The 15,295-nt window shown below is 41.2% G+C and overlaps 1 protein-coding gene across 1 annotated transcript in view; it reads left to right on the top strand.

Moving 5' to 3' along the window:
* Positions 1 to 7,935: 7,935 nt before the first annotated feature.
* Positions 7,936 to 15,295, top strand: part of nbeaa (neurobeachin a) — an 84,218-nt gene continuing 76,858 nt past the window's right edge. Inside the window, 3 exon segments of the mRNA XM_034550860.1 lie at positions 7,936 to 8,208; positions 8,211 to 8,270; positions 8,272 to 8,484. Of these exon segments, the coding sequence (XP_034406751.1) occupies positions 8,182 to 8,208; positions 8,211 to 8,270; positions 8,272 to 8,484 (300 nt within the window). The 5' untranslated portion in view covers positions 7,936 to 8,181.

Below are 15,295 nucleotides of genomic sequence, written 5' to 3'. Positions count from 1 at the left end.
GAAAAAAAAGAAAGATTACTAACGAGGTGACTCAAGCATTGTTTTTTTCCCAACTGAATACATTTAATCCTCATGGGGTATATTTTTCTAAGCAGACAAAGACTGTCCAAAAAGAAAGTGTAATCTGCTATTGCAGCGCTGTTTCTTATTATGTTCAGATAAAATGCAGAGGGATTAATAAGGTCATCAATGGTCCTCCACACAGGGTGACCCTGCAAAAGGATTTGACGGTGACCTCTTCTGGAAAGAACAGGAAGTGCACGTCCATCAACTACCCGTCCAAGAAGTCTTTACATCCCTCTCTTAACAAAACAAACATCTTCATGAATAGAGGAAAGTGTCGGTGTTGCAGAAATACAAAGAGTCATGTCGATGGGAAAAAAAATACTGATACTGATTGCAACATTGAAATCGTACAAATCAAATTGTAGTTCTATTATTCTTTGTCCTGCAACCCCCGATTGTGTGGTTATCGTGCCTTTACATTTTGAACTACAGTTTCCAAGATTAGGGAGCTTGAGGGATGCAACACAGAGTATAATTCAATTCAATTCAGTTTATTCTGTACACATATGACATCCCTGTCCCAGGAACTCACATTGGATCAGGAAAAACTCCCAAATAGAAAAAAACCTTTGACAGGGAAAAAAGGGAAGAAACCTTCAGGAGAGCAACAGAGGAGGATCCCTCTCCCCGGATGGACAGAAGCAATAGATGTCATGTGTACAGAATAATGTTGCCATGGAGTCAGGCATTACGACTTGAACCCCTATTTGTATACATTATGGACACATTAAAAGTATACCGAATTAACTACTGTCAGTTCCTTTTGGCGATACAGCCATGGATTTACAGATAACTATCACTGGAGCACTTTGACACTGAAGAAAACTTTAAAATGTGGCAATTATCTGGCAAGCTCTGGTGTTATAAAGAACCTAATTTCTGAGCAGATTTATGGACGTTTATTCGCCATGGAAATGTAAGTAAAAAGTGAATCTAAAAATATTTGTATGACGTCTGTCTGTTCAGATTTGACTGATTTATGACAGAGTACAGATTCAAATTGCTTCTCACTAACTCAAGTAAACATAACAGACATTTTAAACTCACTTTTTAGGGGTTTTATTGTATATCATGGAACATAATAGTTCTAAAATATTTAAAACTTGAAATCTAGTTTGTTGCCATGGTAGGGAAGATATTATATAGGCAGATATTATATAGGCAGATTGGAAAGATACCTCTATGAAGATTCAATTTATGCACAGCATGCAATAATGTATGCTAACCCTTTTAATATGGTAAGTTAGTATTTAAAAAAAAAAAAAAATGTATGTATAGAAGTCCAGTCTGTAATCTGTCTATTTGTACATAGGCCGACATGTTATCGTCCAAAAGTATAACTGAATCAACACATCACTAGCAATACAGTTTGCAGTCTGTTGTTCTGAGTAATTGCATTCAATTGAATTAAAAGTCTGATAATAAATACTTTAGTCACCAGAATAATAAGCGCAACAAATATACTTAAGAATATCTTTAGAAATGTATTTCTAATTGATAAAGAACATTTAACAGTGCTTTAGGATATGATTTCTGAAATCAGGCCTATAGCCTATTCATTTACTTTTATACTTTTGATACGCTTTAGATACCACAAAGCTGATCAGTTTTTATCCCTTTCCTTTTATTTGTCATATGTGTTCTCCTCCATTACAGATATGATAAAATAATTGCAGACGTGATGGCTAATCTTAACCCAGCCTGCTTAAGTAACGCTTTAATTAACAGACCAAAATAGCTGAATTTTCAGAAAAGGTAATCTTATCTCATTAAAGAGACCAGCGTCAGATTCACAGTATCCGAAGAATTTGAGGTTGAACTTAGAGTTTGTAGTGCTGGACTTCTGAATGTTGTTTTATGTTGTTGCTCTTTATCTCTCCCACATTCACACTATAAAGCTGAGCAGGGAGAGAGTCAGACAGGGGGAATCCACTGCCTTCTTCTAGACAACCATGATAAGGTCATTAATGAATAAGTTATCCAATGAATGAATTATTGATGAGACCATGTTGGCAGTTGTGTGTACAGTATCCTTAAGTGTATGCTTTGGGCATACTCTAACCAAAGGTATGCATAATTAATGACATATATCAGTGAAGCATGTGTGAAACGTTTAAAAACAAAGGATTAAAAAATTAAATAAAATCACTTAATTTCAGTACATAAAGGTCCACAGCTGGATCTTGTTATTAGTTGAGTCTGTTCAACACTGCTGCACAGACTGCATCAGATAAATAACCCTGATCTAATTATGTGCCATTCTTGGAACACATATCCATGCAGATATATATTATTAAGTACAAAGTACTGCAGTAGTTCATATGAACTTAATTAAGGTTAAGGTCCCTCCTTACATTTGTAACTGTTATGGCAAACAGGTTGAGCATGACTATGGTACATTCATTACAGATGTGTCCAGTTGTGGAGGTCAATAATGTTGCTGTAGGAAAGCAGAAGCATAGTGCATCAGCTTTTCAATCCTTGCAGGTGAGCGTTGCCTTTTCTGTATACATCAGTATAGAAACCTTCAGAGCAAGAAAAGATGGACATTGAATCAAGATTTCAGGGTTAAGTGCAAATTCAATAAAGTGTTGCTCATTTTAATGTTTTTGTTGATGAACTAGATTGGTGGAAGGTTGGTAGGGTTAATTATTTCAACTCAGATGTTGATGTTTTCATCAGGATGGCAACTTTCTTGTATAGTGCTCTCATATGTAATTACATTAGGACTGTCCTTGAACAAAGAAATTCCTTGTTGACAACTACTCAATTATGTCAACGAAGGGATTAGTTATAAAACTGAGTTTCTACGAAGCATCACACGAAAGCACCGTTTTATATCTTGTGTTAACCAGAGATGTGCTGTGTGTACAAATAATAATGAATGATCAAGTAAAAACATCGTAGTCAAGTAAGAACAACACAACTGAAGAGGAGGAGGCACGTTGCCTAAATGGATGGAATACAATTACAGATTAATTGGACATTCTAATTTTTATGTGGTGTCATAATGACACTTAATGTTAATCTTAATGCTGATAGCACTTAATATAAAAAAAAGTTGCCGACCCCTGGTTTACAGTATGACATGCAGCAGACATTTTCATGCAAATTCTGCATTGCATAACAAACCTGATTACCAGCTGCGAAAGCAACACTGGTATTGTTAATGTGCCATAAGTAGGGGTCTAGGGCACTTTACATACCTGGTCTGATTTGGTGTTGCAGTTGGTGAAGATGGCGCTACATCTGTTTTAGACAAATCAATTTGCTGTTAGATACGTCTGCTGGATGTTTCTCAGGCTTATTGACCCAGGTGCCTCACTGGCAAACTCGTTAGTGCTAATCAAGAACAGAGTTTGTGCCTCTCGTGTTTTTTAATTAAATTTAGATTAAAGCAGCTGATTTTCTGAAAGATAACTACCAGAAGGTCTTTTTACAGCACTTACAAGCACTTTTTTTTCAGAATCCTCTTTCCAAATGGAGCAAAAAATATTTTTGGGACTATTGCTCTAAAAATTGAGATTGCCAAATTGATGTATGCCCTTGCTTTATTTGTAAAATACAAACAAAAAATGTATGCCTTTGTTCCGATTAGGAAAAAGAGGTACAGTCTTACCGTCTTTATTAATTTATCATACAGCGGATCAAATATGTTTTCATCCAGATGGTACCGTCTTTGAGGATTTGCGACAACTGTTGCTAAATAACCCTCCAGGTTTTTCAAAGATTGTAATTATTTTCCCGAAAATTGGATGCTTAGCTTTGTGAAAGGTACAGACTGCATGCAGCTTGTGAGTGTCAAGGAGTTCAGGTAGTCTCATTGTTGGTAGGCTGACAGTGGAAACTATGGGCTATTATAAGATATAGGTTTTTGAGAGTATTAAAGTATGCCTGATTTTATTTTGTACACTTGAAACACACACACACAAATTCACTATGTGCTATGCACTTGTCATTCATTTGGAGTTTTGCTTCTGGACAGCTGGTGCATGAGTTCGATATTCACTCTCTTTTAGCTCTGTTTCCACCAACTCCTGAGGGAAATATCTGTCTCTTTAGCGGCTAAATGCTCCACTATGTTCCCCAGCTAGTTGCTCTCTGTATCTGTCTGCCGGAATCTGGTTGGATGTGTATATACCCACAGTGTTCTGACACCATGTGTACCAATCGTGCATATGGGCATGACTCAGTCCCTTTAATTCACTAATGTCCCCTATACGTAGCTATTTGATAACACATTTTTACCCAATGTCCAACAATGTCAGTTCTGAAGTATGATTTTATCCCACTGCCTTTGAAGCTATCTCACACTACTGTACTTAGGCTTTTCCATCAGACCAAAGTGCCGGTTTCATCTCAGCAGGGTTATTCGAGGCCACCACCACAGTTCAGGAGCCCAGCGCTCCAGCCCAAGTCAAAGCGCCAAGTCCTTGATCTTGGGTCGTGACCCCTTTCAAAGAATCGTCTCCTTCATCCCTGGTGACAGCTCTCTAGACCAAAGGGAGTGTTACTACAAACTGATGCCTCTCACCATTTGGATAATGAAAATGGGAAACTGTGACATATAGCTTACACAGAAGAAAATTGTTTTTCAAAATGACTATTTCCTTGAATGAGATAAAAGAAGCTTGTTTAAACATTCGACTCCACACGCTTCTGAGTTCATCCAGAGGGGGTTTGAAAGGAATTCATGAGAGCAAAGATGGTGTAATCTTCTAAACCCATGGAGAAGTGTAATCCTTAAAACATGACAATGACCACTATTGAGTTTATGCGATTTTAACAGGGTGACCTTTTTTTTTTTTATCTCATGCGCTCTTTCTTTCAGACTTATATATAAGCACTCTTTATCTTTAAAACTTTAATACGCTACTTTGTGGTGTCCTTTGAGGATTGTCCTCTGCAATTCCAGCAGTATTAGAGTAACTGAGTGAATGTGAGAGGGAATATGACCTGCTTGCTTTAAGTATTTAGTTGCAAGATTGCAGAGGATCTAAGTAAAGGAGCAATGAGAAAATCTTGTTTAATGCCCTTATGATGAGGATTTAAAGTATTTTGGTCGATCACTAAGTTTTATTGTAAGCAAATAAATAATATTTGTACAACTATTTTTAATGCACATCATGTTTCAATAGTTTCAAGAATTACATTTTCTTACACAATTAATTGATTTACTTTAATATACAAATAAAGGAAACTGCACCTATTAGGAGAATGGGTAAAAAAGCTGAAACTAAATAACTTTTTAAGATTAATGTTTTTGTGTTGCAAAGCAAGGAAAACAATACAAAAGATTGCAGAACATAAGACTGAAAATATTTTTTTATAAATTATCATCTTGATTTGAACCATCTTAACAATATAATAGCCACAGGGTTGTCATGTAAAAACAAAGATATACAGAGAAAATAATTCTGAAACTGATAATATTAAAGGCAGAAAGGAACAAATGTTTCTACTTAGTCAAATTTAATCTGTTCGCTGAAATAATATGAAATTGAGAAATTACATGTAAAGATAAGTTACTGTGTTGTGCCAGATCTGTAATCAGTTTCTGTCCATCTCTCATCCCTATCACTTTCTCTGTCTCACTCACTCACACACACACCCATACACATACACCCACACACACACACGCATGCACACACACATGATGACTCACATCCGTCTCTGAAAACAGGAAGTCATTACCTGTGTTGCTGTCTGAGGCCAACACTTTGTACATCAACAAGTCTGCTTTTCAATTATTTCTAATAGCAGAGATAGAGACTTGGAAGCAGAATAGACACAATAACATCCTAAATTAAAACCTTTGGACCTTGATCCGGCTCTTTTAACTCCAAACAAATGTGGTGTCAATTTTGTCCTGGCATTGACAGAATTATCAATCATTTAAATGATAACCGCGAATACATCGTCAAACCAAATATAACTATAACCGGCACCAATATGCGGAAGAAAAATTGCCTAGCTACAAACTGTTTCTCCATTACCCACTGATCAAACCCTTTCTGATTGATGTCACCTCTTCTGCCCACCTCACTGAGCCCCCCCGCTGGAATCTTGGAAGCTCCAGCACTGTGATCATCACCCCCACAGGACACTGGCACTACCTTCACACTTCTCTACAAAGGTGCAACGGAACAGAGAGGAAACTGATGGACTCTTATTGAGGTGAGAGGGCGGAAAGAGATGGTGGAAGAGAGAGAGTGAGAGAAGAACAATGCTCGTGCTTTTACCCAATCACAAACCAGATCCCTGTTAAGACCTCTCTTTATGCTAAATAAGGCTTTTGTGGAATCATGACAAAGCTGCAGAAGCAAGCCTTTGTCTGAAAACAAAGAGGAGTGTGTTTGTGTGCGAGACAGCCTGCCATTGTGGTTGTGTGTGTGTGTGTGTGTACGCGTGCTTGCATGTGAACCCAAGTGTGTGCACATCTGACAGCAAGATAGCATGTGTTAGTTTGAGAAATTGCTTCTCTAAGTGTGATGGAAGTGTGTAACAGATGCAAGCATTTGTGTGTGTGTGTGTGTGTCACATTTGGTGCACATGCAGGTGCGCACATGAGATCATTAGAGAATCTTACAGATTAGCAGAGGGCGAGACCATCTCGTTTTTATGTTCTTACTAAACCCAGTCTTTGGCACAAAGGAATTGAAGGGGACAATCACACACACACTTCACTTGCACACAAACACACACACACACACACACGCACACACACACACACGGCCAGAAAATGTCACTCCGATGTCACCCTCACCTTGTCCCCCTGTCAACAGCCAGCATTTCAAGAAAAATTGGGAGCGAGACATCAAAGAGACTGGCATCACTGCCTATATGAAAATACACTCAGACAGACGAATCAGCCTCTACAGCGTCTTTGCTAATGGGAATCCTCCCCGGCAGATGTGTCCTGTTGAAAGGACACATGGAGTGTGAAACAGGCTTAAGTCCGCACATAGGTAGTAGCCACGTTCTGTGCAGCCACCAGGGGATACTGTAGGTGTATGAGTGAGTATGTGTGTATGAGAGACACCAGCTGGACCTGTGAGTCAATAATAATAAGAGCATGACATCAAACAAATTGAAAGAAAAAGGTCCAGACCCAGTTAGGCATGCAGGACGTTGTAGAACCAAGAAGAAAGAAATAGGAATTGCTATGTAAAACAGAAGACATGAGAAGGATGGAAAACCGAGGTGGTGAGGTAAAAAAGTGTGAGCAATAAATGCAAATTGTTGCAGCAAAGTAGAAAAAAAGGCCAGGACATTAGAAGGGGAAAAGAGGTGAAAAAAAATCATATAGATCTTGGGTTGAGTGTCAGGAGTGCAAACCTGTGATGCTTAATAAGTAAACAAAGGTTTAAACTAGGGACATACATAAGTGGGACATGATGGATGGCATCTGAATATATAAACAGCCTCTGTCTGGAAGCCAGACTCCCCAAACTGCTTGAATTCAATATTAATTGCCCCTTTACTGCACCCACAATATGCCTAACTGTATTTATTGCTGCCTTTTTTAAAATTGGTATCACTCTATTCAGCTCCTCTTCATTATTCCACATGTACATCTCCAGAGCCATTCAATATATAAAACAAATATATAAAGAAAAAAAGAAAGACAAACCCCCCCACAGTTGTTCAGGTGGCAGTTATCTGCATGAACCCATGCACTGACGGCTCCATGTTATTCCGCTTCAGTGCCCTACCAGAAAGCTACCGAGTGCGCATGTGTGGCTAGCGCGCGCTGCCGCAGACAGGGGGCGTCAACATGGCGTTCTCTTCTCGACGACTGCACTGACTGCAACCTGCCAATGAGAGAGAGAGAGAGAGAGAGAGAGAGAGACAGAGAGAGGAGAGAGAAAGAAGCGGAGACTACCATTCTGTCAAAACTCCATCCCCCTTTTCCAGCTCTATGAATCCCGACACATTTCCAGGAGGATGAGGGTGAATTCAGAGGGTTTTTTCAACACCGCTCTCCCTTGTTTTTTTTTCTGCGCAGTGGATGGTTTTTGTTGTAGCAGCAGACGCTCGAGCTTGTAGACCAGGTGTGAGAGACAGCGGCGACCCGCTCCTCTCCTCCCTGTTTCCAAGGGGAAATGTCGAGCGATGAAGCCGGTTTCAGCACCACCGGGGTTCTACTTCTTTCGCTCACGGACACAGACGGAGACTCCCATCCGCCGCCGGGCTCCTCCGTCCCAGCAGCCGCAGCAGCAGGTCGCCGCCGGCGCTGGCTCCGGAGCCACCGGGGAAAGGATGGTGTCTTCAGCCGGCTCCATGGTCCTCCCGGCCGGGGTGATCAACCCCGCTGTCCCGATCAGGAATATCCAGATGAAATTCGCCGTGTTGGTGGGTCTGATCCAGGTCGGGGAGGTTAGCAACAGGGACATCGTGGAGACGGTGCTGAACCTGGTGAGTGAAAACATTTTCAAACTGTTAGAAACACAGAAAGGCAGCCATAGAGCACAGTAGGATCGCTGTGCTAACCCGCTATGTTTTATTTACGATGCTTCACTCCCGTGGTCTTGTGGCTTTCAAAAGATGATGTCATTTGTTTGTTCGGAGGATGGATGTGGGGGTTTTCTTTTCTGCAGATAAAATAAGAGCACACAACAAGCCTCCAACACACGAGGCTGTGTGTTGGACGATAATTAGGCTGAAGCTATATTATTGTAAGGACCTAAATAAAGCATGTGACCCCACTAAGGCATGAAGGGTAGTCTAATCACCAGCCATTGTTGACTAAACGTCCAGTGTGCGCTGCAACAAGGACAACACAATTGCAGTTGAACTGTAGTGGATAGGGGAAAGTGTATGCAAGCGATGCTCCTGACCCCGATATGTACCCTGAAGTGATGCATTGGCAGGTTCCAACAAACGGCGAAGCGCTACAATGTTGCGCACAGCACGGAGACCCAAACGAAATAATGTTGTTTTCCTAAAGAACGAAGACACGTCTGCTGAGCACTGTAACAAAATCAATCCAACACGAACAAAGGCCGACTAGCATTATGCTATCCATCGACATATGTGTGCGTGTGTGTGTGTGTGTGCGCGCGCGTGTGGTGTGTGTGTGTGTATATGTATGAGAATGGCTCAAAATTATGCATCGGCCTATTGTTGAAGGCAGGGCCCTGCATCCTGTGCGCAAATGACTGGTGTATAGGTAGCTAAGAAACGGCCGGTGCCACAGCGATCATTTTATTTGAGGATCAGGTGTACGTTGCCACCCCCTTCTATCTTTCCCCCTCCATTGGAGGTTGTGTCTGCTATGCTGGGCCTACCCTACACATGAGAGGATTTAATCCAGTTTGTGGTTTTGGCTTGTTTCCTGTTACAAAACAGATGAGGAAAAATATACAGCAGATGTAGGTCTGGAGGACTAAAGCGTTAGAAGGATACAGGACGTGTGTTGGATGCTGCCAGGCTGTTTTCCCTCCTCCATGCATCAGGCAATGGCGTGTACTGCATCGTATTACATGTCTGCCCAAAGCGGAGGGCTCTGACCGTTATTCATTGCTTTTTGAGGAATAAGTTGAATGATGTAGACATCATTTATAACCTGGTTTCAGTTCAGTGCTGTATGGAGGTTGACTAGATCAGGGTTTCATGTAGCCAAGGTTGTATTTACTCACTGGATGCTTGGAGCAGGACAGCCTACAGCTGGGCTAAACCATTTTCCTCTCAGTCAGACTAGTGCGCCGTCCGGATTCAGGTCGCCTCTCATCCCCCAATCGATTATTGGTACTACACGGAAGAGCAGAGGGGCTTTGCTGGCTCACTCCGACCTTGTCTACTTTCCATACAATCCCCCCCCACTGGGTGCCCATACTGATAACCATCAATCCTGTTCCACAGTCTCCTCCTTCACTCTAGAGGGGCTGAGAGGAGAGATGCTGCCTGCATAGACTGGCCTAGCAGGATAGCGCCTTGCATTTAAAAGCAGGTGGAAAGGAGGAGGAGGAGAAGAGGGGGTTGATGGAGGGTGGGGGAGGAGAAGAGAGAGAGAGAGAGAGTGGAGGAGGATGAGGTGGTAGGATGCTGCAGTGGCTATGTGCTCAGAAATCACCAGCTGATGCAGTGGAAGAGGAAAGGACACTGGATTGGTCCACATCAGATCATCAGAGCGTTCAACTGAAATGGACCCCATTTTGCATAAATACCTGCGTTTAGGCCCACACTTTGTTTGTCAATGTTGGTCTGATGCATTAACACCCAAAGGCCTGACACCCTGACAAATTAAAGCACTATGTGTTGTCCATACAACGCTTTACTTGCTAAATCCTGAATTAAACAATCAGTTGTGGTTGCAAGGCTGCCAATAGCTAAGCCTGTTAGGGAATTCTGTCGCCCAGCTCCTTAATTAAAAGAGTTGAAACAAGGAGGTGTGGGGCTGGAACCTCAGCGGTCATGCTGCTGGTACAATGAGTCCACTGTGACCCAAAAGCTGATCCATTATTCCCGTCAATGTGGGAGGCCACAGCAGCCACATTCACCATCCACCGTGGCTGTATTGATCAGATCCCACTGCGGCTTGGGCGAACAGATGGCTTGTCGGCTGGATCAGATACTCTCCTTGTTCTCTACGATATGATGCCGGCCATTGGCGAGTAATGAACTACACTGCAAGAGAAAGGAGAAAGAAGACAATAATAATCAACTTTGGCCAGAATGCTGGCTGTACTGATGCTGATACAGAGCACTGCTGCCCGTATAGCCAAAAAACATAGGGCATGCTATTATTTCTAATAAATTAATAATACATGTTTTAAATATAGCAAATGTGCAGATGCCGTGCACACATACAGTCTAAAACACTTGCATTATGTGTGTGGGTAGCTGGTGGCGAGGTGCTCAGTTATTATCATCAGCAAGGCATCACAGTTGTCAAGGCAACACTGCTCTTTGACTGCCTGCCTCCAGACGCTCGACCACCTGGTGTTGCTCTCCACTTCCGGACTTCTGTCACAGTACGCTGCCACAGCATTTCTCGCTATCTCTCACGCGCTTTCTTTGTCTCCTATTATAAGATAATATTATCATGGCTGGAAGACCTCTCGTAATAAACAGCAACAACAAGCTAAACAACACATGTATAACTAACAAAGTATACTGCTAAGATTTTAGAGGGATCATCAGTGATATAGATTGATGATGAATGTACAATTGGGTGATGGGCCACGATGAGCCACCAGACTGGATCTGGTGGGATGAACCATTATTCCAAAAGATATTCCTTCATTTTGTTTGAAAAGTACATTGGACACGTCACTGTGTTCAGCTGGGTTGAGATCCGCTGGCTTTGAAACATATGATTCACACCATTTACATACTCATCAACGATTCAGTGGACACATCTGCATTTGTTATGTTGCTCCTCTCATTATTACTAATAATTTTGAGCACAAAATGATACATTTGAGGGGTCATTAAATATGCATAAACGTCTTTGCTTTTTTACTTGCACATTTTACAGCCCCTAAAAATAGGGCAACAAAATCTTTTTTTCGGTCCAGTTGGTCATAACCCATAGACATATTCAACTGGAGATGATAGGTCACAAGTGAACATTTCTTTATTTGGTCAGAGGCCTAACAGATTTGGGACCACTGTAATACACCTCACAGGACAGGATACTTAACAAATCCTTTGTTGTCAAAGTAGACGCAGCGCACATACGTTGACAGGCGTTCCCAAGCGCCTATTTTTCAGGGCTTTTGGAATACTGCAGCACCCATCGCCTTATCATGTGATGTGGAACAACCAATCGCAACTAGAAGATATGATGTATTTTTTTCTGTAAATATCAGTCTGCTATAAATATATGGCGGAGAAGTTAGTGAAGCGCCAGGTCGTCCTGAAATTAAATAATGATCTGCCTTTGCTTCACCCTTGCAGTCCAAGGTCAGCCAAGTTGACACAGACAAATTGAGCAGTAAAGCTGAGGGATTTACAATGCTGGAAATCCAGCCATCCATCTTTAGCTGGTAAGGCTTACTGCTAAATTAACGCATCTTCATCATTATTGCCATTTCAGCTTGCAGGTTTTAGTTGCTTGGTATCGGCAGATGCGGCAGCACCTTGGATAAAAGGATGAAAGCGGCATGGCTGGCGTTTTCCACTTGTATTTAGATGCAACATGTGAACGGCCACTTAGTCGACTAACACTCATACAATTTTGCAGACTAATCGATTAGTTGATATAATTGCAGTATAATCAAGTTGTTCCACAATGAATCGCACCAAAGCACCAATATGAGTTGTGTGTTTACCAGAGATGTGCTCAGAAGTTTCTTGGAAAGAAGTCGTTCAGCATTGAAGAGCATTAAAATGACTAAAAGGGGGCAGCCCTAATCCAAACCACAGGTTTTTTGTTTATAGTCCACAACTTAGGCTGTGATTATTTACTTTGACATTATGTCTAGACATTGGAGGAAGTGAGGAGGATTGTTTTGTTGACAGAAGGAAAAGGGTTGTTGACATGTCATCTATCTGAACTGTGCCGTCATTGCTTTATTTGAAGAATTGAGAGTTATAATTCAAATGCATCTACAGGCAGTACTTTCAGACTCTCCTTAATACGGCATCAGCTGTGCTTATTTTTAGACAGCTTTATCTAGTTGTTATGCTTTTTTGGGGATCAAACTGGAGTGTTTTTCTGGCATAGAAAAAGATTGATGACACGCTCTGCCTCACTCTTTGTCTCCGTGCTCATTCTTTGCGTTTCATTGTCTCTTTTACCTTCCTTCTCGGTCAGATGCAATATCTTCTGGCAGTGTCAATCCCCACCTGAGCCCTTTTAGTCGTCCCACCGAGTCTCTGTTAGCAAACGTCTCATTATTCTTGTCCACACACTCAGCAATCACCAAGGTCACCCGATAACGAGTCCATGGCAAGCAGAGTCAGAGTCAGCACGACACACCGAGTCTGTCCACCCCAAAAAAATACCCATGCGTGCACTCAGATGTTTATATATTGGCATTCAGCCACATATGCAAGCACACACAGACATATAGCGGCACAAACATTTGCATACAAACAGTAGCAACTCGGGCTGGGTGATATGGAAGAAAACGAGTATCACAATATTTTTGACCACCTACAACAGTTAAGTTCAGAAAAATACACAACTTTCCTGTAACACAGCCTTTAAAACCAGGAAAGGACACTTTTCCATCACAATATTGCCCAGCTCAATTAGCAAACTGTGGATGTCTCGTTCTGAAGGATAAAAAAAGAAGCGAAGATGAGGGAAGTATTAGAAAAAAAGATTGTGTGTTTCTATGTTTTGTAATGCGTTACCACTTGACCCTATGTCTGGAGGGCTGTGCCATTGGCATCCTGATTTATAGTGCACATATTTTTTAAAGGAATAGGTCACCCAATTTCAAAACTTGTTATGTGAGTATATGTCATTTTGCCCTGAGGTGGTTTTTGCAGTGCAGAATTCAGTTGAACTGTTTTCCAAGGTTTCCCTGTGGCTGCCAGCTGAGAGCAGAGGCTAACTATTTCCCTGCAGCACTGTAATCTGCTTGCATGGCCATGCAGGGGAATAACAATGCGTCATCGTGTGCTCACAGTCATGCAGATGACTCTCATAGCAAACATCCTACTAATAGACTTAAATAGTCTAATGAAAAATGTGCGGCCTTGCTAGTGTGTGTGTATAATGATCTTTGATGGACTCTAATTCATTCAAAAGACATTTAACGATTTTTAAGGTTTTTCAGTTATGGAACATCAGCTTGGGTTTGGTTGTACTGCTAATATAGAACACAATTACATGTGCTAATAGTATCCCTATTTTATTATCAAATGAATTGTTGTGGTGGGTTTGTATGAGTGAGGCCATGGCCGAGACGACAGGCTCTACGCTCTATTGCTTGTGTTGCTTTTCGTGCATTTCGATCAACATATTCTAAGAGTGTTTTGTGTTGTTTGTGTTTTTGCCTTTCTTTCTCTTTGTGTTGGAGCTGCTTACCTCTTCTTCCTGGTTCGTGTCCAGGCAGTGTTGCCTGTTGCCATAAAGTGACTCAACTGATTTTCATGTGAAACCTGACATTGTGAAATAGAGTAGAGGCCAGTTAAGATGACAAATGAGCTCATTTGTTCATACTATTATTTTGATAGTAATATTTTTTTGTCCAAATGCTACATTTAACACATTTTTTCTGTGCACACATGGATAGTTTATTACCAGTTATTGTGTAATATCCATTACATTGGGACAACAATAAAAGTCAGAAAACAATGTTGTTGGGACTCCAACTACCAACTGCTATTTTGATTATTAATAAGTCTGCCAACTATTGTATTGAATGATCATTTAAGTTAATAGTTAATAGTTAATAGTACACAACTCACTCTAAATCTCAAGTACCACACTAATATTTTTTTTTCTGTCAATTGATCAACACATCGTTTCAGCTCTAAATGTAATGTTAGTTATATTCTGTATAGCAGAACTGCTTGTGAATCCTGTCTTCGTGAAAGGAAGAGACCATTAGCCTCAGGCTAATGCTGCAGTTTCGAGACAAACAATGTCTCAGAAACAGGATGCACATATTTTCTTTTTGTGTGTTTTGCAGGCCTCTGCAAGATGCTGTTGGGGGTTCTTTTTTAGAAAGATTAGCTGCTTGTAGAGAAGCTTAGTCACTTTATGCCTGGGGCAACAGCCAGAAAGCAACGTTAACTAACGGTAACAACTGTGTTGCTGCTGACCCAAGGAACAAAATAATAATAAGTCCAAATGTTTTTATATGGGTTGCCACCTTAACGGCATGAATACACACTTTATGTCTGTTCCTCCCTTTGCCTCACACACACGCACACACACACTCACACTCACACACACACACACACACGCACACGCACACACACACACACACACACACACACACACGTATATATACATAATTATGTGCTGTCGAAGAGGTGGAGGACAGTAGGTGTGGCTTCCACCGCAAGGTCATGAATGGCTTCGCTATCTATAACACAGCTGGGTTGTCCTAACCCCTGCATGAGCTTGAGATGGGAGCAGATGCTTTGGGAAGGATGCTCATCTTTACTCTAGAAAGATTGATAGAGGGAGACAGTTGGTAAACTAAAGCAGAGAGTTTCAGAGGGGGAAATTGAAAAGCCTGTGATTGTCCTTCAGGTCCTTTTTTTATCTTGTGAGTACCATAGCTCCAGTCCAGCTGTATGGGGACTGATGAGTTCCGGC

Source organism: Cyclopterus lumpus, chromosome 14 (genome assembly GCF_009769545.1).
Source record: "Cyclopterus lumpus isolate fCycLum1 chromosome 14, fCycLum1.pri, whole genome shotgun sequence".
NCBI classification, from domain to species: Eukaryota; Metazoa; Chordata; class Actinopteri; order Perciformes; family Cyclopteridae; genus Cyclopterus; species Cyclopterus lumpus.
The sequence above is the reverse complement of the archived record's forward strand: the minus strand, read 5'-3'. Positions and strand labels throughout refer to the sequence as shown.